This window comes from Lithobates pipiens, unplaced genomic scaffold, assembly GCF_037356315.1.
Source record: "Lithobates pipiens isolate NorthernLeopardFrog02 unplaced genomic scaffold, aLitPip1_a1.2 Scaffold_22, whole genome shotgun sequence".
Lineage (NCBI taxonomy): Eukaryota > Metazoa > Chordata > Amphibia > Anura > Ranidae > Lithobates > Lithobates pipiens.
This window is the reverse complement of record NW_027507784.1, coordinates 320,797,996-320,822,473: the sequence shown is the minus strand read 5'-3', so window position 1 is coordinate 320,822,473 and position 24,478 is coordinate 320,797,996. Positions and strand designations below refer to the sequence as shown.

At 43.0% G+C, this 24,478-nt stretch overlaps 1 protein-coding gene across 2 annotated transcripts in view; it reads left to right on the top strand.

The window, feature by feature from the left end:
- The window catches only part of AXIN1 (axin 1), a 95,416-nt gene extending 71,486 nt beyond the window's left edge, over positions 1–23,930 (top strand). Inside the window, exons 5-11 of one of the 2 annotated variants that reach the window (XM_077449491.1) lie at positions 4,789–4,926; positions 7,123–7,679; positions 8,468–8,644; positions 9,772–10,017; positions 15,218–15,325; positions 20,994–21,161; positions 23,108–23,930. In XM_077449491.1, the coding sequence (XP_077305617.1) occupies positions 4,789–4,926; positions 7,123–7,679; positions 8,468–8,644; positions 9,772–10,017; positions 15,218–15,325; positions 20,994–21,161; positions 23,108–23,234 (1,521 nt within the window). In that variant the 3' untranslated portion in view covers positions 23,235–23,930. The remainder of the gene's footprint in view (positions 1–4,788; positions 4,927–7,122; positions 7,680–8,467; positions 8,645–9,771; positions 10,018–15,217; positions 15,326–20,993; positions 21,162–23,107) is intronic. The other variant, XM_077449492.1, reaches the window with a different exon arrangement.
- The last annotated feature ends 548 nt before the right edge of the window (positions 23,931–24,478 follow it).

The window sequence follows — 24,478 nt, the reverse complement described above, 5'->3', positions numbered from 1 at the left end:
AATAAATATATATATATATATATATATATATATATACACACACACACACACACACACACACACACACACACACACACACACACACACACAGTGGTGTGAAAAAGTGTTTGCCCCCTTCCTCATTTCCTGTTCCTTTGCATGTTTGTCACACTTAAGTGTTTCGGAACATCAAACCAATTTAAACAATAGTCAAGGACAACACAAGTAAACACAAAATGCAATTTGTAAATGAAGGTGTTTATTATTAAGGCCGGGTTCACACCGCTGCGATGCGGGAACGCCGCGAATCCGCGGCGTTTTCCCGCATCGCATTACTCCCGCCGGCAGTTCACACTGCCCTATGCGGACGGCTGGGAGTGTCAATGATATGTTAATGACACCCCCAGATCCGTCCGCATATCGCAGTGCGATCTGCCGACTCGCACAGGAATCGGATCGCATGGTGTGAACCCCCATGCGATCCGATTCTGTTGCGGACCAAAAAAAGGGTCCCGTGCGAGTTTGCTGCGGGAGCAATGCGAATTCAGCCATACTATCTGTATGGCTGAACTCGCATCGCTACGGAGATCGGATGTGATTTGCGGTGCGAATCACATCCGGATCTCCCCCCGCAGCAGTGTGAACCCAGCCTTAAGGTGAAAAAAAAATCCAAACCATCATGGCCCTGTGTGAAAAAAGTGATTGCCCCCCCTTGTTAAAACATACTATAACTGTGGTTGTCCACACCTGTGTTCAATTTCTCTAGCCACACCCAGGCCTGATTATTGCCACACCTGTTCACAATCAAGGCATCACTTAAATAGGAGCTGCTTGACACAGTAAGATCCACCAGAAGATCCTTAACCACTTGAGATCCGCGCTATAGTCAATTGACAGCTACAGCGTGGATCTCCTTTTCCGGGACTACGTCTATTGACGTCGTCCCATGTACGAGCGGCGCGCTCTGTGATCGGCGAGTCCATGAGACTCGCCTGATCACCGATCCGTGCAAGGGGTCGATCCCGAACCCCTTATCACGTGATCAGCTGTCAGCCAATGACAGCTGATCAGGTGACATAACGGAGCCGGTAATCGGCTAGTATTCCTCCTCGCGCTGACAGCGCGAGGAGAAAAAAAAAAGCCGATCACCGGCGGCCGTGATCGGGACATCAGTCCCGATCACGGCCAGCAATGCAAGCGCCCACCTGCCCCCTTCCAGTGCCCACCTGCCCCCTGCAGTGCCACCCTAATAAAAAGTTAGTGCCCCCCGTCAGTGCCACCCAGCAGTGCCCACAGTGCCACCCAGCAGTGCCCACAGTGCCACCCACAGTGCCCACAATCTGCCTCAAAGGTGCTGCACCCCAGTGCCGCCCATCAGTGCCCAGCAGTGCCGCCCATCAGTGCCCAGCAGTGCCGCCTATCAGTGCCCATCAGTCCCATCTATCAGTGGTACCTATCAGTGCCCATCCGTGCCACCCATCCGTGCCATCTTATCTGTGCCCATCAGTGCCGCCTTATCTGTGCCCATCGGTGCCGCCTTATCTGTGCCTATTAGTGCCGCCTTGACTATGCCTATCAGTGCCCACCAGTGCAGCCTATCAGTGCCCACCAATGCAGCCTATCAGTGCCCACCAATGCAGCCCATCAGTGCCGCCTAATCAGCGCACTTCAATGAAGGAGAAAAATGACCCGTTTGCAAAATTTTATAACAAACTATTAAAACATGATTTTTTTTTTTTTTTTTTGCATCTTTTTTTGTTTGTTTAGCAAAAAATAAAACTCCGAGCTGTAACTAAATACCACCAAAAGAAAGCTCTATTTGTGGGAAAAAAATGATAAAAATTTCATTTGGGTACAGTGTTGTATGCCCGCGCAATTGTCATTCAAAGTGCATCAGCGCTGAAAGCTGAAAATTGGTCTGGGACTGAGGGGGGTTTAAGTGCCCAGTAAGCAAGTGGTTAAAAGCTACACATCATGCCGAGACCCAAAGAAATTCAGGAACAATTGAGAAAGAAAGTAATTGAGATCTATCAGTCTGGAAAGGGTTATAAAGCCATTTCCAAAGCTTTGGGAATCCAGCGAACCACAGTGAGAGCCATTATCCACAAATGGCGAAGACATGGAACAGTGGTGAACCTTCCCAGGAGTGGCCGGCCGCTCAAAATTACCCCAAGAGCGCAGCGACGACTCATCCAAGAGGTCACAAAAGACCCCACAACAACGTCCAAGGAACTGCAGGCCTCACTTGCCTCAGTTAAGGTCAGCGTTCATGCCTCCACCATCAGGAAAAGACTGGGCAAAAATGGCCTGCATGGCAGAGTTCCAAGGAGAAAACCACTGCTGAGCAAAAAGAACATCAAAGCTCGTCTCAATTTCTCCACAACACATCTTGATGATCCCCAAGACTTTTGGGACAACATTCTGTGGACCGATGAGACAAAAGTGGAACTCTTTGGAAGGTGTGTGTCCAAGTATATCTGGCGTAGAAGGAACACTGCATTTCATAAAAAGAATATTATACCAACAGTAAAATATGGTGGTGGTAGTGTGATGGTCTGGGGCTGTTTTGCTGCTTCAGGACCTGGAAGACTTGCCGTGATAAAAGGAACTATGAATTCTGCTGTCTACCAAGAGATCCTGAAGGAGAATGTCCGACCATCTGTTCGTGTACTCAAGCTGAAACGAACTTGGGTTCTGCAGCAGGACAATGATCCTAAACACACCAGCAAGTCCACCACCGAATGGCTGAAGAAAAACAAAATGAAGACTTTGGATTGGCCTAGCCAAAGTCCTGACCTGAATCCTATTGAGATGTTGTGGTATGACCTTAAAAAGGCCGTTCATGCTCGAAAACCCTCTAATGTAACTGAATTAGGACAATTCTGCAAAGATGAGTGGGCCAAAATTCCTCCAGGACGCTGTAAAAGCCTCATTGCACGTTATCGCAAACGCTTGGTTGCAGTTGTTGCTGCTAAGGGTGGCCCAACCAGTTATTAGGTTTAGGGGGCAATCACTTTTTCACACAGGGCCATGATGGTTTGGATTTTTTTCCACCTTTAATAATAAACACCTTCATTTACAAATTGCATTTTGTGTTTACTTGTGTTGTCCTTGACTATTGTTTAAATTGGTTTGATGTTCCGAAACACTTAAGTGTGACAAACATGCAAAGGAACAGGAAATGAGGAAGGGGGCAAACACTTTTTCACACCACTGTATATATATATATATATATATATATATATATATATATATATATATATATATACTATCATTTTTTTTGTTGCAGCAGTGTCATTACGAAAACACATTTACAAAAATTTGGCATGTTGCAAATTATCAGTTCTTAGATTTTGTGGTTGCATTCATTTTCCATATTTTTTCTTTTAGTTTCACCTGGTGATACACACTTCCACACACTTCCTGTCCTAGGGTGACCACACTTGTTCACCGTACTGTTTCCTATAAAGCAGGGTTATCGCCCTAGGAGAGGACTACAGAACACCTACCTCTCCCCCATATTGGGGGGGGGGGGGGGGTTGTAATTCATAGTCAGTAACAGCTGATAGCAGTGCAGCACAAGCAGAGTAAAGGAGGTTTCAACTAAGTTTTTTCCATTTTCAAACAGATTTAACAAAACATTTCAATAGTATATTTAAAAGATGAAAAAAAAAATAGAAGAAATCAATTGTTGGTGTTTAGATACACTTTAAAGTGGTTGTAAACCCTTACAACCAACTGTGACCTACAGGTAAGCCTAGATTAAGGCTTACCTGTTGGTCCAAGAAATATCTCCTAAACCTATACGGTTTAGGAGATATTTGCCGAAAGACAGGCACCGCTGTCTATGGCACATGTGCCGTAGACAGTGGCGCACTGAGCGCGCCGCGGTCAATGGCGATATGCCGCAAGTGGCTGTTTCCGTGCGCATGCGCGGGAGTGACGTCGTCGCGGCTTTTCCGAATGACAGCAGCGGAGCAGCGAGACCCACCGAGAAGATGGATGCGCCGGACTACAGGGGACAGCGGTGACTTTGCTGGCTCCTGTGTCAGGTAAGTGACACATAATGGACTACTATGGGATGCAATAGTAGTCCATTATGCTTTACCTTTGCAGGGAATCAAAGAGGAAGTAAACCCATAAGGGTTTACTTCCTCTTTAAGCATAGCCAATGAGGAAGGGAGTCCCAGGCACCTAAGACACTCCTGCAACACCGCTGGATCTAGAGGGACCTTAAGTAAGTATTAGGGGGGCTTCTACACACAGCAGGCTTTTTATCTTGATGCATAGAATGCATTAAGATAAAAAAAAAAAAAAAAAAAAAAAAAAAAAACCTTCTGACTTTACAATCACTTTAGGGCACACAGTGAGTTTTCATTTAATGCAAGTCAGTCTGCTTAAGACTACACCACAGGCTGTCTTCGGCAAACCTCAGCAGTTGGCTGCCAGAACATTCTGCTTTATCCCAGCCAATTCTTCATTTAGTGAATGAAGTATCTTCAAGTCTGTATATGAAACAGAATCATGTAAAAACAAGAAGGCACACCAAATAATTTTCAGATGAATGATATCTCCAAAAAGTACTGACTGAACTTCTCTGTAGTCTCCCTATAACAGAGCTGTTCAATTGCAATAATAATCAGATTGTTATAACACCTATGTGTGCCCCGGAGATCTTAGTTTACTGTGTCCAGATCAGTGAAAGATGATGATATTGGATTATATGTTCTTTGCTTACATTAGTAAGCCCAGTGTCTATGTTAACATAAAAAAAGTTCACACTGCATCATTCTCTTTGTCCCCCTCCAGCGTACATATCACATGCCAAAGGATATTCACGTTGATCCTGAAAAATTTGCTGCTGAGCTAATAAGTCGCTTGGAGGGAGTTCTGAGAGACCGTGAAGCGGAACAGAAGTTGGAGGAGCGGCTAAAACGAGTGAGAGCTGTGAGTACCTGTCATCCCCTCGACATGTCTGTGTATGGCCTTCTACCTGATCACAGCACTCGAGAACAATGCGTTTAAAATGTAAGAAGTATTTTCCAAAACATTTTACCAAGGTGTCCTGTAAATGAATGCAAGTGTTAAGGCGTGTCTAAACAGCTGGTCAGCTAAAAATGAGGCTGTAGAAGATTTTATTTTGTATGTTTTAGGCTTCATCTGATAGTAGAATATTACTAGTACAACTATTTGACAGGGCAAATAAAGTTTTAATGTTGCAGCTCTGCCACCTAGTGTCAGAACTGAGTATTTAGCAATGAATGAGGCAGTGTTTGTAAAGCTCCACTATATCCTTCCTAAAATAACTTTAAAAAGAGTGTAAGTGGAAAACCTACCCACGTGCGTCCCCTTTCCGCACTCAAAACAGCTGCCAGAAAGCTGTTTCAGCAAGGCCTTTTGAGCATCTTGAAAGTTACCACCACATTTCTGACTCCTGCCATGCAGTTTTGGAAACCCATTGCTTTTTATGGATTTCCGAGGTTTGCTGTGCCTGTTATTTATTTTTTATTTTTGGCCTGTATTGGAAAGTGCCGGGTTTCTGAAGTAGGACTGCAGCACGACTTGGGAAACCATGTAGCTCTGTAACGGATGGTTAATTTGCTCATGCAACAAATGAACAGTAAGGGCTTTGAAGGAGGAGTAAGCAGTGGGATTTCTGCTAAGAAATTTCACTTTAATTTTAGCACCTATGTATCCTGATTAAAAAAAAAATCAACTGCAATGGGTACCTGCTTGGCTGGTAAACAAAAAATCTTCCCAATGTGGACATAGATGGCAAAATACAAAAGGCATTTTCGCAGAGCAGGAGCACTGCTTGGTTGAGTGTCTGAATATTCTTTTTTCATAATATGTCCAAACAATGCATTTTGGGAGTTCTGTGAACAAACTTTTTTTTTTTTTTTAACCAGGGCTCCAATATTCTGGTGAGAAAAGAATTAAAATGGTGACTGACCCAAAGGGTTCAAAGATAGGCAGCTGTTTTTCCTGTGATACTTTCACTCCTAAATACCCTTAGATTTAAGTAAAAAGTAAAAAAAAAAGTGTACTCAAATAAAATTAGGCACCCCCCTCCTCCTACATATACACACAAATGCAAACGTGCATTTGTGCATAGGTTCTGCATACATTTTGTAAACAGCAATTGCATCACATGAGGTATCGCCACAAACGTCAAGTGAGAGTAATAATACTAGGGCTGTCATTCATGATTAACTCTACACTGATAACCTATAAAGGCTTTTAAAGGGACACTAATGAAGAATGTTAGGTACTGTAGTTTGTTGCCATTTCACGGTCGCACGTAATTTTTAGGCCTCTTTCACACTGGGGCGCTTTTCAGGCATTTTAGTGCTAAAAATAGCACCTGTAAAGCGACTCTCAAGCCATCCCAGTGTGAAAGCCATCGCGCTTTCACACTGGGGTGGCGCGCTTGCAGGATGGGGGAAAAAAAAATCCTATAAGCAGAATTTTTTGGGGCAGTGCGGGAGCGATGTATACAGTGCTCCCAAAACGCCCTGGCCATTGAAATGAATGGGCAGCACTGCCGAAGCACCTGAAATGCGATTTGGTAGTGCCGCAACGCGGGCGTTATTAAACCTTTCTTTGGCTGCTAGTGGGGGGTTAAAAGCACGCCGCTATAACAGCGGTAAAGCACTGCTAGTGCCTGCACCACCGCAGTGTGAAAGAAGGGCTCTTAGTCTTGATGTATTTGGTATCCATTTACTCAATGTAACATCATATTTTATAAATTGCTGTTGTGTTTGTGTGGAGTAAAATTCTATTTGTGTATTTTTCCTGAAAACTAACATTTAATAAATAGCTGTCAAATATCGTGTGACATAAAAAAACAGCCACCATTTTATTCTACAAGGCCTAGAGAGACTATATAATGTTTGGGGATTAGAAGTAATTTTCTAGTAAGAAATGCTGATTTTTAACATGTGGAAAATGTAAAAAGATTGTCCCAGGCAGCAAGTGGTTAAAGGGTAGTGCCTACAACCTGGGAGCACTGGGCCTGTCTTTGGGAAACGGATCTGAGGCGGCTACATAGGAAGAATGCAAGGTTAAAAAAGTTGAGTACAGCTTTATTGTTGGGATTCATGTAAACAAAAGAGTAACTTCTTTCCTTTTCTGCATACAAAGGAAGAAGAAGGTGATGATGCCGATGTCTCATCTGCAGCACCTTCCATGGTTAGCCACAAGTTGCCTTCAAGCCAGCCCATGCATCATTTTGGTTCACGCTATGCCGACATGGGTGGCGTCGGGATGCCAATCAGAGACGCCCACGAAGAAAACCCAGAGTCCATCCTCGATGAACACGTGCAGCGCGTCATGAAAACCCCAGGCTGCCAGTCTCCGGGACCCGGGCGCCATTCCCCGAAACCACGCTCTCCGGATGGCCACTTAGGCAAAGGCCTTCCTGTATCTATGGGAACAATGCAGTCAGGTCACGGAAAGCATTCGGGCAAGAGTAACTCAAAACTTGAGGCATCTAATCTTTACCACCACAAACATGTTTATCACCATGTTCACCACCATGGTGGTGTGAAACCTAAAGAACAAATTGAGGCTGAGGCCACACAAAGAGTGCAGACCAACTTCCCATGGAATGCAGAACCACATAACTATGCAACCAAGTCGCGAAATTATGCAGAGAGCATGGGAATGGCCCCTAATCCTATGGATTCCCTCGGCCACAGGTATGCAAGATTTGTTTTTCACTCATTAGTTCAGATATACATTCTGTATTGCACTTTTTCTGGTAGTAAGGTTTGAGTTTTTTTGTTTTGTTTTTTTTGTATTCTTTGACTTTTAGCAACTGCTTTCACGTGGCATCTGATTTGCTATAAAATATAGTATATACTTTTAGCTCAAGTGTCTTTTCAAAGCTACTTATATCCATGCATCCCAAACTTGTGTCCAGCGCATAAGATACTAATTGACTTGACTTTTTATTGCTTAAAGTTTAACTGTGGCCTGCCTTTAGACATTCAGACACCTCTTTTGTGTTTTTTCACTGTATGGCCTCCCGGGCCAACCCAAGAGCTACATTGTAGTAGCTGAGTTTAAAGAAGGTCCAAGAGGCTCAGGCCAGGATGCAGAGAGCCCCCCGCCCCCGTACTTTCTAGTCTGGCTAGGCTGCATGCACAGAGTACAACCTGGTGATATCACAAGTGGGACAGAGCGCAGTAGTGGTGGCCATCTTGGATTTCATGTACTTCGGCAGTGCGGGCTCTCTCTGTAGGACTACATGTTGCAGAAGAATGTTCATTAGAAGAAGCAGAACAAATGTCTTCTCTGTAGAGCTACAGGTCGCAGTAGTGACAATCTTTTTATACACGTTGACATAGGTCGCAGCCTGCCTAAACCTCACATAAAAGCTGCATGTGAGCATTCTTTTATTGTGGTTTTCTGACGGGGTTAATATTAGTCTGACTTCATGGCTGAAGTTTTTTTTTGTTTTTCTTTCTTCTTCTCCCCATTACAGCGGAAAAGCAAGTGTGCTTGCCAAAAGGAACGCTAAGAAAGTGGATTCCGGGAAGCTCGAAAGTGCCAACTATGAAATGGCAGTTGTGCCAGAGGACGCAGAGAGAAACCAGAAAATCATGCAGTGGATAATGGAAGGAGAGAAGGAGATAAGCAGACATAAAAAATCCGTCCATAGGTGAGAGAATGCCTCTATATTATCCTATGTTGATTATAAACCAGGGCGGAGGGATCTCAGGAACCAGGTAGACACAGGATGAATTGTAGTATTTGTAACCACCTTTCATAGGTCATAAAGTCTTTTTTCAGTTTATTGGGCAGCAATTGGAGGGTTGTCCTTAAAATGGAGCTCCAGACACACAGCTAATTACACAAATGTCTGTTTGCCGTTTTCATTGTCATAGAATAGGGGTTATGTATTTCCTAAAAGGATAAGTATACTTTTCCACTTTTCTATAGAAATATTTTTTTGGCCGGTCTGAAAAATGTACACGTGTCACTATCCACTTTCTGTTACTATTAGTGCAACGAATCCTCCTAAACAGGCCCATGCAAACCCTCTCTGTACTCACACCCCCATGCCTGTACCACATCTACTATCTAGCCTTACAACCAGTGTCACTGTTTTGGGTGTGTTAGCCTGATCTGTGCCTGCAGCATCAGCAAATAGCCAGGTTGACAAAAAAAAAGAAATAGAAGAAAACGGCTCTGGGGGCAAAATCTGCAGCATATTGGCCATGTGACATTGTATTCCTAGTTGTTCAGATCCCGGCAGAATACCACCTCCATGCACCCCCAGCAGCTTAGCTCCTTGCTATGTATGTATCCCTGGTTCCCCAGATTCATTGATGCTGTACAGGAGAGCAAAAAAAAAAAAAAAGTAAGAGAAAATGCTAGGAGCATTAATATGCATAACTCTCTCAATGGATTGGTTGAGCATGAATGATGGTTGGTGGCCTGCGAAGCGTAGAGGGAGACCCTGGATGCGTTTTCTTTGAGATTAAGGTCAATATCCCCATTGCAGGCTGTTGGAACTGAGGCTAGACAGGCTGCAGCTGAAGCTAGCTAATGTTGGTAAAAATTGCCATTCAGCTGAGAGAGAAGTCTGTAGAAACAGCTGAAAATGTTCAGTAATGTAATTGCATAGTCAATAAGAAATGCTCCGAGTGAGTTTAATAGGATATGTAAAAAAATGTTTCTGTTATTCAGACGTTAAATGGAGCAGAGCTATCAGTGGAACGTGTTCATAATAAACGTGTGGTTTGCTGTAAATGCCCCAGCTGACCCCTGTGTTCAATCCCACAGTTCGTCGGGTCCCAAGAAGCAGCCTGCCCATGATGTGCCTAGACCACTTTCCATTGAGCGGCCGGGTGCCGTCCACCCATGGGTCACTGCCCAACTACGCAACGTGGTTCAGCCCTCTCACCCTTTCGTGCAAGATCCCACCATGCCGCCAAACCCTGCCCCCAATCCGCTGACACAGCTGGAAGAAGCACGCAGGAGGCTGGAAGAGGAGGAGAGAAAAGCTGGAAAAATGCAAGTGAAGCAAAGGTATGATATATGTATATGCAAAAACAAAGGATGGTTGCTCTAAGTGTTAAATACTAAAAGTATATATACAACTCTGACTCAACAGTGATAACCGCACTCACCATATATCCACACAAGTATAATTACAAATTAAGATTGTGTTGCGCTATCTAATAAAGTGCTAGTGCTTAATTTGACACCCTAAAGGTTATGCAGTTACTTATTAGGCTAAAGCAAGCAATTTATCATATACATGTGCAATATAAACAATATAAAAGTCCAAGGGGAAAAACTCCTCATGGGAGAAAAAGTGCTCAATGCAAAAAGTCAATCATGAAATATGTAAGTAAAACGCATGAGTGATCCAATGTGAAATAGCAGCACTCTACACCCAGGTGCACACCCCACTCACAGGTCGCATACCAGCAGATAAGACCTCTAAGATGGAGCTCTTGACTGCACTTTTAAGAGATAACCCACTGGGATGGATGGTGTGATCCAAAACTCAGGAAGGGGGCTTCCAGATAACCAGGATGATCCACAAGTATACTCCCTCTCCCTCCCTTCTCCCTCTTTGTTAAGAAACTTCCTTTTTGTTTCTCCATTCCCGCACCATCCGTATCCAGAATCTCCCAGGCCACCTTGGTCAGGGGCTCAAAGCCAGCCAAATCTACAGTCAAATTGTCCTCAGCATGAAGGTATTAAAATCCTTATGTCAAAAACATCCATGTGCAAAATTAATTTTCCAAATGTGAAACCATGTGGCAAGGACCCACCTAATTAACGAAAGGTCAAACAGGCCGTTTTATATGTGGCTCTCCAAGCCCTCCATATTCTTAGGCGGCATTAGATGAGCTCTGAATTATTCCACATAATCGGAAATAGGCAAATGGAAAGAAAACGTTAATATAGTGTAAACCCTTCTTTAAAAACGTGTTTATTGTATTTAAAATGCCACTCACATTGAATAAAATAAACTGCACATATCACAATGGTGAGAGTCTTGGAGTTTCCCCAGTCTTCTCCAGTTTTCAGTGGAACAAATCATCTTACATCTGGGTACATCATTTAACTTTCAGAACTATCGGCAGTGGTGGCCTGTCCATAATGGGCGCAGGAACGCCACCCCCCAGTTTGCATGCGGGGTGCTGGATTTCTGAGGCTCTAATTGGTCAAAAAAAAAAAAAAAATGTAGCACCAGCCGCCACTATCAGATCAGCTTTCTGCCCTTTCTTGTTTGCAAAACCATTGGTCTCTCACTCCTTTATTAGGACCTTTGTAAAGGGAGTCCCCCTTGTGGCTCCTCCCATCGATTCATTTGTGACTCAATGGGATCTGAATCTGGTTCTCCCTGAGCTTCCACGATTTGAACCCATTAGTAACATTCTTCTCCCCGCTCATCCTCAAAGGTGGTATTCCTTGTAGCTTCTGCTACAATGTCTGAAATGGTGGTCTTATCCTGCAAGGAACCGTTTCTGGTGGTATTGGTTCCCAGGAATTTCTGCCTGCATTTCTGCTGTTTATATCAACTAGGACTTCGTTCTTCCGCCCTTCTCTCTGGCTTTGGTTCACCGAGAGGAAATTTCCCTTTTATTGTCTAGATCAGGGGTGTTCAAACTTTTTTCAGAGGGGGCCAGATTTGATGAAGTGAACATGCGTGAGGGCCGACCATTTTGTCTGACATTCTTTGAACCATTAAAATTCGGTCTAAGTGTGTTCGTCCGAGCACTAATACACTGCCCAACAAGAATTCTCCTACCTTTGTGGCTGTGTGTGGTGAAGATGTTATTTGGAAATATATATTTAATTCTCTTTCTCTTTATTTCTCTTTCTCTTTATTTTTCTTTAATTCTCTTTCTCTCTCTCTTTCTCTTTAATTCTCTTTCTCTTTAATTCTCTTTCTCTTTATTTCTCTCTTTCTCTTTATTTCTCTCTTTCTCTTTATTTCTCTCTTTCTCTTTATTTCTCTCTCTCTCTTTAATTCTCTCTCTCTTTAATTCTCTCTCTCTTTAATTCTCTAATTTTCTTTATCTGTAATTCTCTTTACCTTTTCTCTCCTCTTGTTCTGTCTTTCAGGAAGCTGACAGCGCGGCGCCGCAGCCAATCCGCGCCGCCAATCACAGGCACTGAGAGATCTGCAGCTGCTGCAGGGACAGATCAGTGTCTGCTATTGGCGGCGTGTGCTGTCAGCTTCCCGGAGGCCTTGGACCGCCCCCAGCCCCTGATTGTCGGTGAGAGGCGGGGTGAGAGGCACTAGCAGCCAATCACTGCCACCAATCCCCGCCGGAATCACAGGCTCCGGACCTGCCGCACGCGCCCCAGCTTGTCAGTGAGGCGCTCGGGGTGTGCGGAGCCAGGCGGGCCATAGTACAGGAGAAGCTGGGGGCAAGGTGGGGGCCATACAAAACCGGACCGCGGGCCGGACTTTGGACATGACTGGTCTAGATGTAGTCCAGGCTGTGAGTTTATCTCTACAGTTGTGCTCATAAGTTTACACACCCTGGCAGAATTTATGATTTCTTGGACATTTTTCAGCGAATATAAATGATAACACAAAAACATTTCTATCACTCATGGTTAGGGTTTGGCTGAAGTCATTTATTATCATTCAACTGTGTTTACTCTTTTTAAATCATAATGAAAACAGAAACTACCCAAATGACCCTGATCAAAAGTTTATACACCCCAGTACTTAATACTGTGTATTGCCCCCTTTAACCACTTAAGGACCAGGCCTCTTTTTCGGACTTGGTGTTTCCATGTTTAAAACAGTTTTTTTTGCTAGAAAATTACTTAGAACCCCCAAACATTTTATATTGTTTTTTTTCTAACACCTTAGAGAATAAAATGGCGGTCATTGAAATAGTTTTTTTCACACCGTATTTGCGCAGCGGTCTTAGAAGCGCACTTTTTTGGGAAAAAATTCACTTTTTTGAATAAAAAAATAAGACAACAGTAAAATTAGCCCAATTTTTTTTTATACTGTGAAAGATAATGGTATGCCGAGTAAATTGATACCCAACATGTCACTCTTCAAAATTGCGCCCGCTCGTGGAATGGCGTCAAACTTTTAGCCTCAAAAATCTCCATAAGCGACATTTAAAAAATTCTACAGGCTGCATTTTTTGCGTTACAGAGGAGGTCTAGGGCTAGAATTATTGCTCTCGCTCTACCGATCGCGGCGATACCTCACATATGTGGTTTGACCACCGTTTTCATATGCGGGCGCTACTCACGTATGCGCTCGCTTCTGTGCGCAAGCTCGTCGTAACGGGGTGTTTTTAAAAAAATTTTTTTTTTTCTTATTTATTTTAATTTATTTATTTTTACACTTTTAAAAAAATAAAATAAAATGGATCACTTTTATTCCTATTACAAGGAATGTAAACATCCCTTGTAATAGAAAAAAGCATGACAGGTCCTCTTAAATATGAGATCTGGGGTCAAAAGGTCCTCAGATCTCATATTTGGGCTAAAATGCAAAAAAAAAAAAAAAAAAAATAATAATCTGACATTTAAAAAAAAAATATAGCTTTAAGAGGTATGGGCGGAAGTGACGTTTTGACGTCGCTTCCGCCCTCCTATGGTATAGAGACGAGTGGGGGCCATCTTAGCCTCACTTGTCTCTATTCCCAGCTGACTAAAGGACCCGATCGCCTCCGCCGCTACCGACGGCTCCGGTAAGCGGCGGAAGGTGCGGGAGGGGGGGTGGCACCTCTCCCGCCGCCGATAGCGGTGAACTCGCGGCGAATCCGCCGCGGAGACCACCGTTATCGTACAGCCGACCGCTGCCTGAAGAGATGGATATCTCGGTTGTGGCAGCAGCTGCTGCCGTTACCGAGATATCCCTCTTCAAAAAATGGACGTACATCGTCGTGCGGCGGTCGGCAAGTGGTTAACATCAGTGACAGCTTGAAAACTTTTGTGGTGTTTGTGGATGAGGCTCTTTATCTTCTTAGATGGTAAAGCTGCCCATTCATCTTTGCAAAAAGCCTCCAGTTCCGGTAAATTCTTGGGCTGTCTTGCATGAACTGTACTTTGAGATTTACCCAGAGTGGCTCAATGATATTGAGATTAGAAGACTGAGATGGCCACTCCAGAACCTTCACTTTATTCTGCTGTAGCCAATGACAGGTCGACTTGGTCTTGTGTTTTGGATCATTGTCATGTTGGAATCTCCAAGTACGTCCCATGCGCAGCTTCTTGGCTGATGAATACAAATGTTCCTCCAGTATTTTTTAAAAACATACTGCATTTATCTTGCCATCAATTTTGACCAAATTTCCTGTGCCTTGGTAGCTCACACATCCCCAAAACATCAGCGATCCACCTCCGTGTTTCACAGTAGGAATAGTGTATCGTTCATCATAGGCCTTGTTGACTCCTCTCCAAATGTAGCATTTATGGCTGTGGCCAAAAAAGCTCAATTTTGGTCTCATTACTCCAAACAACTTTGTGCCAGAAGGTGTGAGGCTTGTAATCAAGTTACACTCTACTAGATTTTTTCAGCGTCAAGCAAATTTTTCTCAAATTTTGAAGGCTACCACCTGGTCTTCTGCTCAGGCGTTTCCAAAGTTCTAGCAGGTGGATGTTGCAACATCTGATGCCAGCATTGGGCATAAGGTCATTCAGGTGGCTCTTTGAGCTGCGGGCAGTCCTCCCTTGTCTGTTTTTCTAGGCCTGTTGGTGTTTGTTTGCAGTATACCAGTACCTCAGTTTTACTACTTTTGGACGTCCTGAAGGTAAAATTTGTCTTGTGACCCTCAATAGACGAGAGAGAGAGGATTTTTGTACTCACCGTAAAATCCATCTTTTCCATCTTGAGTCTCTTCGGTGTTTATGATCATGCTCATAATTGAGGGGGGTTATCCTGGTCTGGCCTACCTTAGTTTTGCATTTACCAATGTCCAATCCTCCATTAGTTGGCAATATAACCTGAAGATGTAAAATTTCCTGTGTTCCTCAATGGACTCCAAGAGAAGGATTTTTATGGGTGAGTTTAAAAATCCTATTATTCCTATAGTAGAAGCCAATAAAGATGTAATTTTGTACTGAAGCCTGTTCTGCATATAGATGGCAGGTTAGTTGGCCAATCTGGTGCTGCAGGCAACTCAACCCATTCTAAAGAACTTATTACACTTAGTCGCTAGATGTGAGATTTATGTTGGTGTAGTAAGTCATAGATCTAGAGTGCATTCTAATCTGTGAGATTGTTCTCTAGGTATGTTCAAGAGGTTATCCAGCGGGGACGCTCTTCTGTCAGGCCACCTTATATTCCATTGATGAATGTGGTGCCAGCTGTCTCCGACATGGACCTCTCAGAGCCACAGTATGTCACTCTTCTTTTCTTGTGTCGGTTTGTCTCTAGTAGTAAGCCCTCCCCTGCTCCTTAATAAAACCTTCCCCATGTGTACATCTTCCCTTCAGTCGCCCTCCTCCCCTTCCCATTAGCAAATGTTCATACACTTTTGACCTTCAAGCATCCATATTGGTTAGTGAGACCATTGCATCAAGTTACAAAATTAGTATTGATGCTTACAACTCTGTTGTGATTTCCATACAAACTGAAGAAAGCCTATACTTTACTCATGTGCTTAGTACATCCATTTGGTTGCTGAAAGACAAACACACCCTAGAGTTAAAGAAGTTTGGACGTGAAATGTGTATAAGGAAGGATTTTCAGCAGGGACCCTACGGCAGTCCTCTTTCAAGTTGTTTGAATAGGGCATGTTTATTTTAACCCTTTCTATGCCACTGTTGCAGGGCTTACATTGGCAGCAGGGCAGGCTTCTAAACACACTATAGCAGCTTGGACTGTGTTTACACCTGTCAAACCGACTATCCGCTTTCTGCTGAAAGTAATTCAGACAACACAGTAACACATACAAACAAACAAAAAATATCCCCATGCATCCCCCCCTGGCACATACATAAACGCATGTGTCAGGTGTGCCTACATATGAAAACTACTATTGCTGTAGACTTATTGGGTATTCCCAAGCAGCCCGATGCGAGAGAGAAAATTCTAGAGACATCATTCACAGTTAAGGTGGAACTGAAGTTCTGCTGTGGGAAACCGTGAGCAGGCAGGCTTTTTTTGCAGAAGAGACATGCACTGTCTCTTCTACAATAAAATGCCCATACTTGCCTGTTTGCAATCTAATCCAGTGATGTAAGCTGAGCTGTGTATGCTCAGCTTATAGCACTAGGCCGATCTTTGAGTGCCAGGATGATGACCTCCTGCTCATGTGCAAGAGTGATGTCATTCTGCTCTGGCAATAAAGAGCCCCGAAGACTGGGGCTCAGAAGATGCTGACACTGAACTCTTAGACAGATGAGGACTGAGCCTTTTGTTCTGCTTTAACTCGAAACTAAGGAGCTGTAAAGGTTTTAAACAATCGCCTATGAACAATTTTGGGTACTGAAATTTGTTGTCATTTCGCCCTCTTAGTCACATCTTTGGGGAGTTTAAGCCTAAACTGTACATTCTTAACATGTGTGCAAAAGTGGCTCTGGCATTAAAAGGGTTAGGAAAAAAAATAAATAAATCTTTCTACATTACCAATATATTTGTCTAATATCAACATGAGATTAAATGCCAGTTACATCCAATACCTGAGGCTGTGGCAGAGATTTGTTAAACAATGGTTGAGCCTGTTGTTTAAACCTATCCTTACTTTTTACAAAAGACAAATGTTTTTTCTTGTCTTGTAGTCAGATTTTTGTATTTGGTGTAAAATATGAGGTTGTTCTCTAACTATATTCCAAAGGAGTAGAACTGTGTATTTTTCAGGAGGAATTCAAAAGTCCAAATTCAAAACAAAGACCCCTTTTCACACGAGTGTTCCATTTGGGTCTGCCTGTCTGTTCGTCAGACAGATCTGATTTGACCCTCCATTCTCCTCCTATGAAGAGACAGAAGTAAACTGACTTGTGTCCATTTACACCTGCCTACCTCCAATCCGATCCAATCTGGCGAAGACAAATGGAAGGGGATTCCTTCCCCTCAGTCCATCCAGATCAGATTGGAGGGCAGTTCGGTGTAAGTGGACAGCTGGTCTGTTTACATCTGACTGAGAGCAGAGCAGACAGTGTCTGTATCTGTTTTGCATAATCGGACAGATCCCTTGCCGAGAAAAACTGATCTGGCCAATGTGAAAGGGGCCTTAATCTTTCAGGGTGTGGCGTAGACAAAAATAACGTTTCTAGATGGGATGCAGGGTCCTGTTTTAGGGGATCGGGTGGCTGCTTTTCATCAAGAGAGACTTTAATGCTCCTTTACAGCTTTTTGAACGTTTATTTCTGTACTGAACTTTAGTCACCTGTTGGTAGCAAAGAAAAGCTGGAGAGTGGATAAGCAATTTAAACTCAGCCCCTTCCGAACTTTGTTTTTTGTTTTATTTTGCGGTGTGCGGGGTCTTTCTACCCTTTAGTCTTCTTCCAGCAGAGGGGGTTTCTGGATGATGCAAAGAGCTGCACTAATGTGATGACATTGGTCTTGAGCTCTTTAGCAATACACTGTAAGTGCAAGTTGTACTCAAGGTACACAGCCGTGATACTCTGAACTCGGTCTTTCCTCAGTCTTCTGGATTAAGTGATGGGCTTAATTCAACATAGAAGACTGTGATTTTGTGGTGAAAAAAAGCAACTGCCAGGGGCCGCTCCAGAATTAATTTGAGTATTAGTCAGAGCTGCTTTTTAAAACTGGTTGGGGGGTATTTAAAAAAAACAAAACACACACACATAAAAATAAAGTCTAAGCTTTAAAGGAAATGTGTCAAAAGTAAGGGGGAGGGTGTTGGCATTTTTGATCTCTTTTTCTTATTGTGTATGTAAATCTTAATATCAAAGTTCCATTAAATTCGTCCCTCTGCCCATACTAACTAGTGTTTTCTCCTTTTGATTGATACGAGTCTTAGAGGCAAATACCTCAGTGATTGGTTCCAGTTCTCTTGTCTTCCTGAATTTTCCTGACTACACGTGGCACAGAAGCAGAACCATGTGGACATAATCAGTTTGCATTGCTCAGCTCCTACTTGGAAATACAGCGTACCGCTTGTGCTCCCGTTTTCCCCCCCGATGGTGGTCTGCCCACCCTCAAAAGAGAGTTCCACCCAAAAGAGGAAGTTCCGCTTTAAGGACTCCTCACCCCTGTGCCACATTTAGCATGCTTTTTTCTCTTTTTTTTTTTTGGTGGGGGGGTGGGTGGTTGGGTACCTGGTTTTGACCAGTACCCAGCTCCCACTTCTGCTTAGCCACCTGGGCCACTTGAGCGTAAGTTCTCCTCTCCCCCTCCCTCCCTGCAATCTTTTGGGACACGTCACAAGTCCCAGAAGACTGTCCGGCCTTTAAGGAGGTGCAGTGCGACTCACGCATGTGCAGTGCCTACACTTGTGATGCTGAGGGGGAGAGAACCAAGGGTTCAGGGGGGGTGCATCGTTGGACCATGGGACAGATGAGCGTGTGTTTATTCAAAGTTCGCAGCTACACGTTTTGTAGTTGCTGACTTTTGATAAACACCAAAAGGACTGAAACTCCACTTTAAGAAGAATAGGCAGGTTAAAAATGTAGAAGATATTCTTTGGTTTGAACACTTTATCTACCAACATAGGGGTTGCCCCAGTATATTTGAGAAACTTGGCTATGCTTCCTCTGGACCTAGTGGCTGGTAGGCTGGGCGTCCCTGGATGATATATTGTTTACTTTTCCCCTTTATTCTCTTAATATACTTCAGGCTATCAGTGAAGGTGGGACTAACTTTTTAATAATGGTTTAACTTGCCTCTGTTTTGTGGTGCACATCCTATGTATGCATAAACAACAGTGTCAAAGTCTCAAATATATCCACTGCTGTGCCATCTCAAAGTGATAGTACATATAGTGACATTAGAGCTGCACGATTCTGGCTAAAATGAGAATCTCAATTTTTTTGCTTAGAAGATAGATCACAATTCTCTAAGGATTCTCGCAGCGTAACATCTTCTTTCACATTAAAACAAAAAGAAAATTGTGCTAACTTTACGGATTCATTTTTATTTTTATGTATTGAAGTGTATTTTTTCCCACAAAATTGCATTTGAAAGACCGCTGGGCAAATATAGTATGACACAAAATATTGCAGCAATTGCTATTTTATCTCTGCAAAAAATAAAAATAAATAATAATATATATATATATATATATATATATATATATATATATATATATATATATATATATGTGTTCCAAGCAATTTTCTAGCAAAAAAAATATTGATTTTAATTTAAGAAAGAATTGTCAGAAAAAGATTTAGACTTTAAGTGGTTAAACTTCCTGCACTTAAATGGTTGAAAGCTTGGCAGGCTGCCCAGATTATTTGTTTACACAAGAAGTTCTATCCCTTTGTTCTAAGAAGTAAGGGTTAGTTACAATGTTTCAAGTTCTAAACTTGGCAGACTGCCCCATATGCTTTCTTTTGACAGTGAGTGAGCAGATAATCTCTCCACTTGTTTATATGAAAGAATTGCCTACACTCAGCAGAAGAGATCGGGGTGAATCGATATTGCGATTTTTTTTAACGATTAATCGTGCAGCTCTAAGTGACATCCAATATGTTCAGTGACAACCACCTACAGATAATTGCCTGCTTACCTCCAGTCTATGACCCCACTACAGAGTCATAATAAATAGCCTTAGTGAACTCCATTCAGGATGGTGGTGGAACATTCTTGCCAGAACCATCCCTGAAACATGCTACTCATCTTCTTAAATCTCGATCAATCATGCGACATAGCATATAATAGAAATGGAGAAACCCTAGTACTATCTGCTTCAAATATTTGGTAAAACTGAATAAAGGGATTTAAAACGCTCACATAGATATGTGCAAATAGAAGCATATATTCAGCTCACCATTCTGATACAAAAGTAATAATGCCACGGACAATGGCTCCTCCCACTCGTACATCTTATGCCCTCTTAAAGGGCTTCTACCGCAGGTATAATGTTTCATAATATTGTGAGATGTGTTGCCTGTGACTTGGACTTATACACTTTATGCTGGACATTATGCTGTATTCTAAAATAGCATGCTTTTGATTTAGTGACTTTACATGTGCTCTAAATGGTATATACCTGGCTGTCCTATATGCTCTCTGGCCTCCAGTATTTTATGAATCTCTGACCCAAAACAAGTATTCAGGCAAAGAGTTTGGATTTTAATCTCTCTTCTGATTAGTGTATTTTTACCTGACAAGGGAGCATGAAAAACAGAATATCAGCAAGACAAGGACATTTCTATTTTCAGGAGTAGCAATCTTGACATTTCTCTAATGACCGGTTATCTTCAAGGATTGAAATTCTAGTCATTTTCCTCATAAGTTATCTCTTCAATGGTAAGCCCTTCCCAAGCAACAAACCTGCTTTCTGTTTGGGTTTTGTCAGTGAAGTTCAGCAGGCACAGGACAGTTAGGCGGAAAAGAGAACACTTTTCACACAAAGGGAATATTCACAGGCATTTCCAGGGACAGCTGAAGGCTAAAGAAGTGCACCATGAAAAAAGTTCACACTCCTGGTTTTCCTCTCTAATCAGCTTGCTATATTTGGGCGGCACAGTGGTGTAGTGGTTAGCACTCTCTCCTAGCAGTAAAAAGGTCACTGGTTCGATCCCAACCTCGACACATCCTGCCTGGAGTTTGCATGTTCTCCCTGTGCCTGCGTGGGTTTCCTCCCGGTACTCCGGTTTCCTCCCACACTCCAAAGACATGCAGGATGGTAAATTGGCTTCTGTCCAGAAAATTGGCCCTTGGATTGAATGGATGAATGGGGACCTTGGATTGTGGGCTCCTTGAGAGTAGGGACTGATGTGAGTGTGCAATGTACAGGGATAGGGACAATTGTAGACACTCAGGTTGAACTGGATGGACTTGTGTCTTTATTCAACCTTACTAACTATGTAACTATGTATGTGTGTTGAGTATTGCATTCTGATTCATGTTTTAATTTTTTTTTTCTTACAAGGTTAAAACCTCAAAAGAAAGGAGGAAGTGGATCCTCCCAGCCCTGCGAAAACATTGTGGTGGCGTACTACTTCTGTGGAGAGCCTATTCCCTACAGGACCATGGTGAAGGGCCGTGTAGTGACCCTGGGACAATTCAAGGAGCTGCTTACGAAGAAAGGAAATTACAGGTAAACTCCGCCTACCTGGGAAAACTGTCTATACCAGCCTTTCTCCATCTTTATACCTCTGGGAACCCTGGCTGATGATGAGTACATTATTTAACTAACAAATAATGTGGAGGGCTTATAGTATTTGACACACGGGGCAGTTTATTTTTTTACATGTCCTGTTTTTTGTTTTGTTTTTTCTTTTACAAAAAATACTTACAAGAAAACAATTCTTCTGTACTCTCACTTTCAATTGATGGTCACAGTAGGTGAGCGATCAGTCTGCCGAAGGAGACTCTAACATCTTCAGGAGGAACCCTAGACTTCCACAAATCCCTGGTGAAGACACGCTGGTCTCTACCTTAAATATGTGTTCCTAGCTTATTTATTTTTCATGCAATCTCTAATTTAAAGTAACCTGTCATAATAGGAATGAAGAATGCCTTTCCTGGTGTTTTTCAAAAGGAGTGCCTGGCTTGCTGGTTTCAGTGCTCCTGAGTCACAGAAGCATTCTGCCAATAAAAGCCTGGACTCTCTCTGGTGGCAGACTGTATGTAATGCTCATGTCACTCTTGCCATCCTGTACTAATGACAGGATTGCTAAAATGCTTGTATGTGTCACTTCCTTGCTAGCTGGATCAGCAAGGTATCATTCATGCTGAAAACACTGCAGAATGTAAGTTAGCTAGTGAGATAATGATGTCTCTCTCTTCTAGCCAGCAAGGGAGAGATGCATGCAAGCAGGTTTTTCTCTCCGTTGTATCCTGCATAGCTATCGTATGTGTGATATCTACATATTTCTCACATGCTTCTTTAAAGCCCAATTCCACCTTAGCACCTCTTCCTCTGACCCCTGGCCCCAAACCTGTGTGTTTTTTTTTATTACTTTATACATTCTTTTGTGTGGGGGGGGGGGGGGGGGGAGGTTGGGTTTGTGGTTGAGTCACATGACCTCATTGGTCCTCTTCAGGTGGTGAGCAGGTCCTGATTTCTGCAAAGAACAGTGTCGTGTACTAAGTGAGTGGATCCAGAAAAACAGACGGCTCCGTGTACTGAGTGGTCGGGTCCCAAATGCTGTAGAGATGGCTCCATGTACTAAGTGGTCGGGTCCCAAATGCTGTAGAGATGGCTCTGTATACTAAGTGGTCGGGTCCCAAATGCTGTAGAGATGGCTCTGTATACTAAGTGGTCGGGTCCCAAATGCTGTAGAGATGGCTTTGTGTACTGAGTGGTTGTGTCCCGAATGCAGTAGAGCCAGCGCCATGTACTGAATGGTTGGACCCGAATGCTGTAGAGATGACTATATGTACTAAGTAGTTGGGTCCCCGAATTCTGTAGGAAATGGCTCCATGTACTGAGGGGTCGGGTCCCAAATGCTGTAGAGATGGCTCCATGTACTGAGTGGTTGGGCCCCGAATGCTGTAGAGACGGCTCCATGTACTGAGTGGTTGGGCCCCGAATGCTGTAGAAACGGCTCCATGTACTGAGTGGTTGGGTCCCGAATGCTGTAGAGAGATGGCTCCATGTACTGAGTGGTTGGGTCCCGAATGCTGTCGAGAGACGGCTCCATGTACTGAATGCTGTAGAGAGACGGCTCCATGTACTGAGTGGTTGGGATCCCGAATGCTGTAGAGACGGCTCCATGTACTGAGTGGTTGGGTCCTGAATGCTGTAGAGAGACAGCTCCATATACTGAGTAGTTGGGTCCCGAATGCTGTAGAGAGACCGCTCCATATACTGAGTAGTTGGGTCCCGAATGCTGTAGAGAGACCGCTCCATATACTGAGTGGTCGGGTCCTGAATGCTGCAGAGACCATGTCATGTACTGAGTTGATGCTAATGCGATCTCCTGTGTGTCCAGGGTGTCTTAATAATGCACCCAAGCCCCCATCCCAAAATGGCCTACATTGTTGTTCTTCAGACAATCAATACAGTTTCAGTAACAGGCTTCTTTTTCAATTTTTTAGGTATTACTTTAAGAAAGTAAGTGACGAATTTGATTGCGGAGTGGTTTTTGAAGAGGTGCGAGACGAGGACACTGTTCTGCCCATCTACGAAGAGAAAATTATTGGCAAGGTGGAAAAGATCGACTAGGCCATTCAACAACGCAAATGTGCTGTGTGCAAGCAGACTTGAAGATGTTTAACAAAATGCTGGAAGATAGACAATGCCACAACAGCCCCTCGCTGTCGTAAACGGCGGTATCTGTTTGCGGAAGTTTAATTCCCGCACTGGCGATCTTGAATCAGTTCAAGAGAACCTGTTGAAGCAGTCCGCGCTGTCCTCTTGGGGGCTGCAGTCCATGTAATGTAGCAGTGTACAGTTAAAGCTAGAGGTTGTTATAGAACCTTGTTTATGAGAGCTGCATATTTTTGATACATTGAAATTAAAAAAAGAAAAAAAAAACGGGAATTAAATTTTCCGAAGTCACAGTGCTCTTATGTAAATTTTAAATGCTATGGTGCTGCGGTCACCGAAAAAAGCTTCAGCCATCACAAAAAGTTGATCTGCCGAAGGCAAACCAATCTCCGCCCCCCCCCCCCTATTGTTTGCTGATGCTTTTTTTTTAATTTCAGAGTCATTTCCAATGTTCACTATTCCCACTTGAGTTTTTTCTGTACGGTTCCAAAACACTAAGATTTGCTTCAAGTGTTGTGCACGCTCGGCCTGGCAGGAGGCTGCATTGGTACTTTTCTGTATGGGTGCCTGGTTTTATTTTAAAGAACATTTTCTTACTAATTGCTATGTGGATCTTTTTTGAAAGAAAAGAAATATATAATTGTGGAAAAACCTTGTTTTCTAGATTTATTTTTAAAAGCTCTCTTAAAAAGTTATCTCTACCAATAGTATTGATGCAGTTTTGTGAGCAAAAAATTAATAAATGGTGGCTAACATGGTTTTCTACATGTCAACTCCATGTAGAATCGATGTTTTAGTGGGTCACCGGAGGTTGGGTTATTTCTTTTACACCAACGGTGGTGGTAGGGTTTTTTATTTATTAATTTTTTTACCTGTGTCCTTTCACAAGATTGTTAAAAAGGTTGGTGGATTTCCCCATTATGAAATAGAACGAATGAAGTGTGACCATATAAAGTGGCTGTTGCATAAGGGCAACATTGGGAGATCTTCCCAGTGTAATTTGAGGAATGGTTTAAGAATCCACTAGTGCCATAAATATTTAGGTAATGTTTATGGGCAAAATAAAAAAAGACATATATGATGCGGTCTGTTAGTAGCGTTAACAGCAATTTTTGTTTTCCTGAGAAAAATTGTTATTACCTGTTATCAGGGCTGCCACTAAAAATCATGGGAACCCAACGAGTTAGGTGGACATGCAA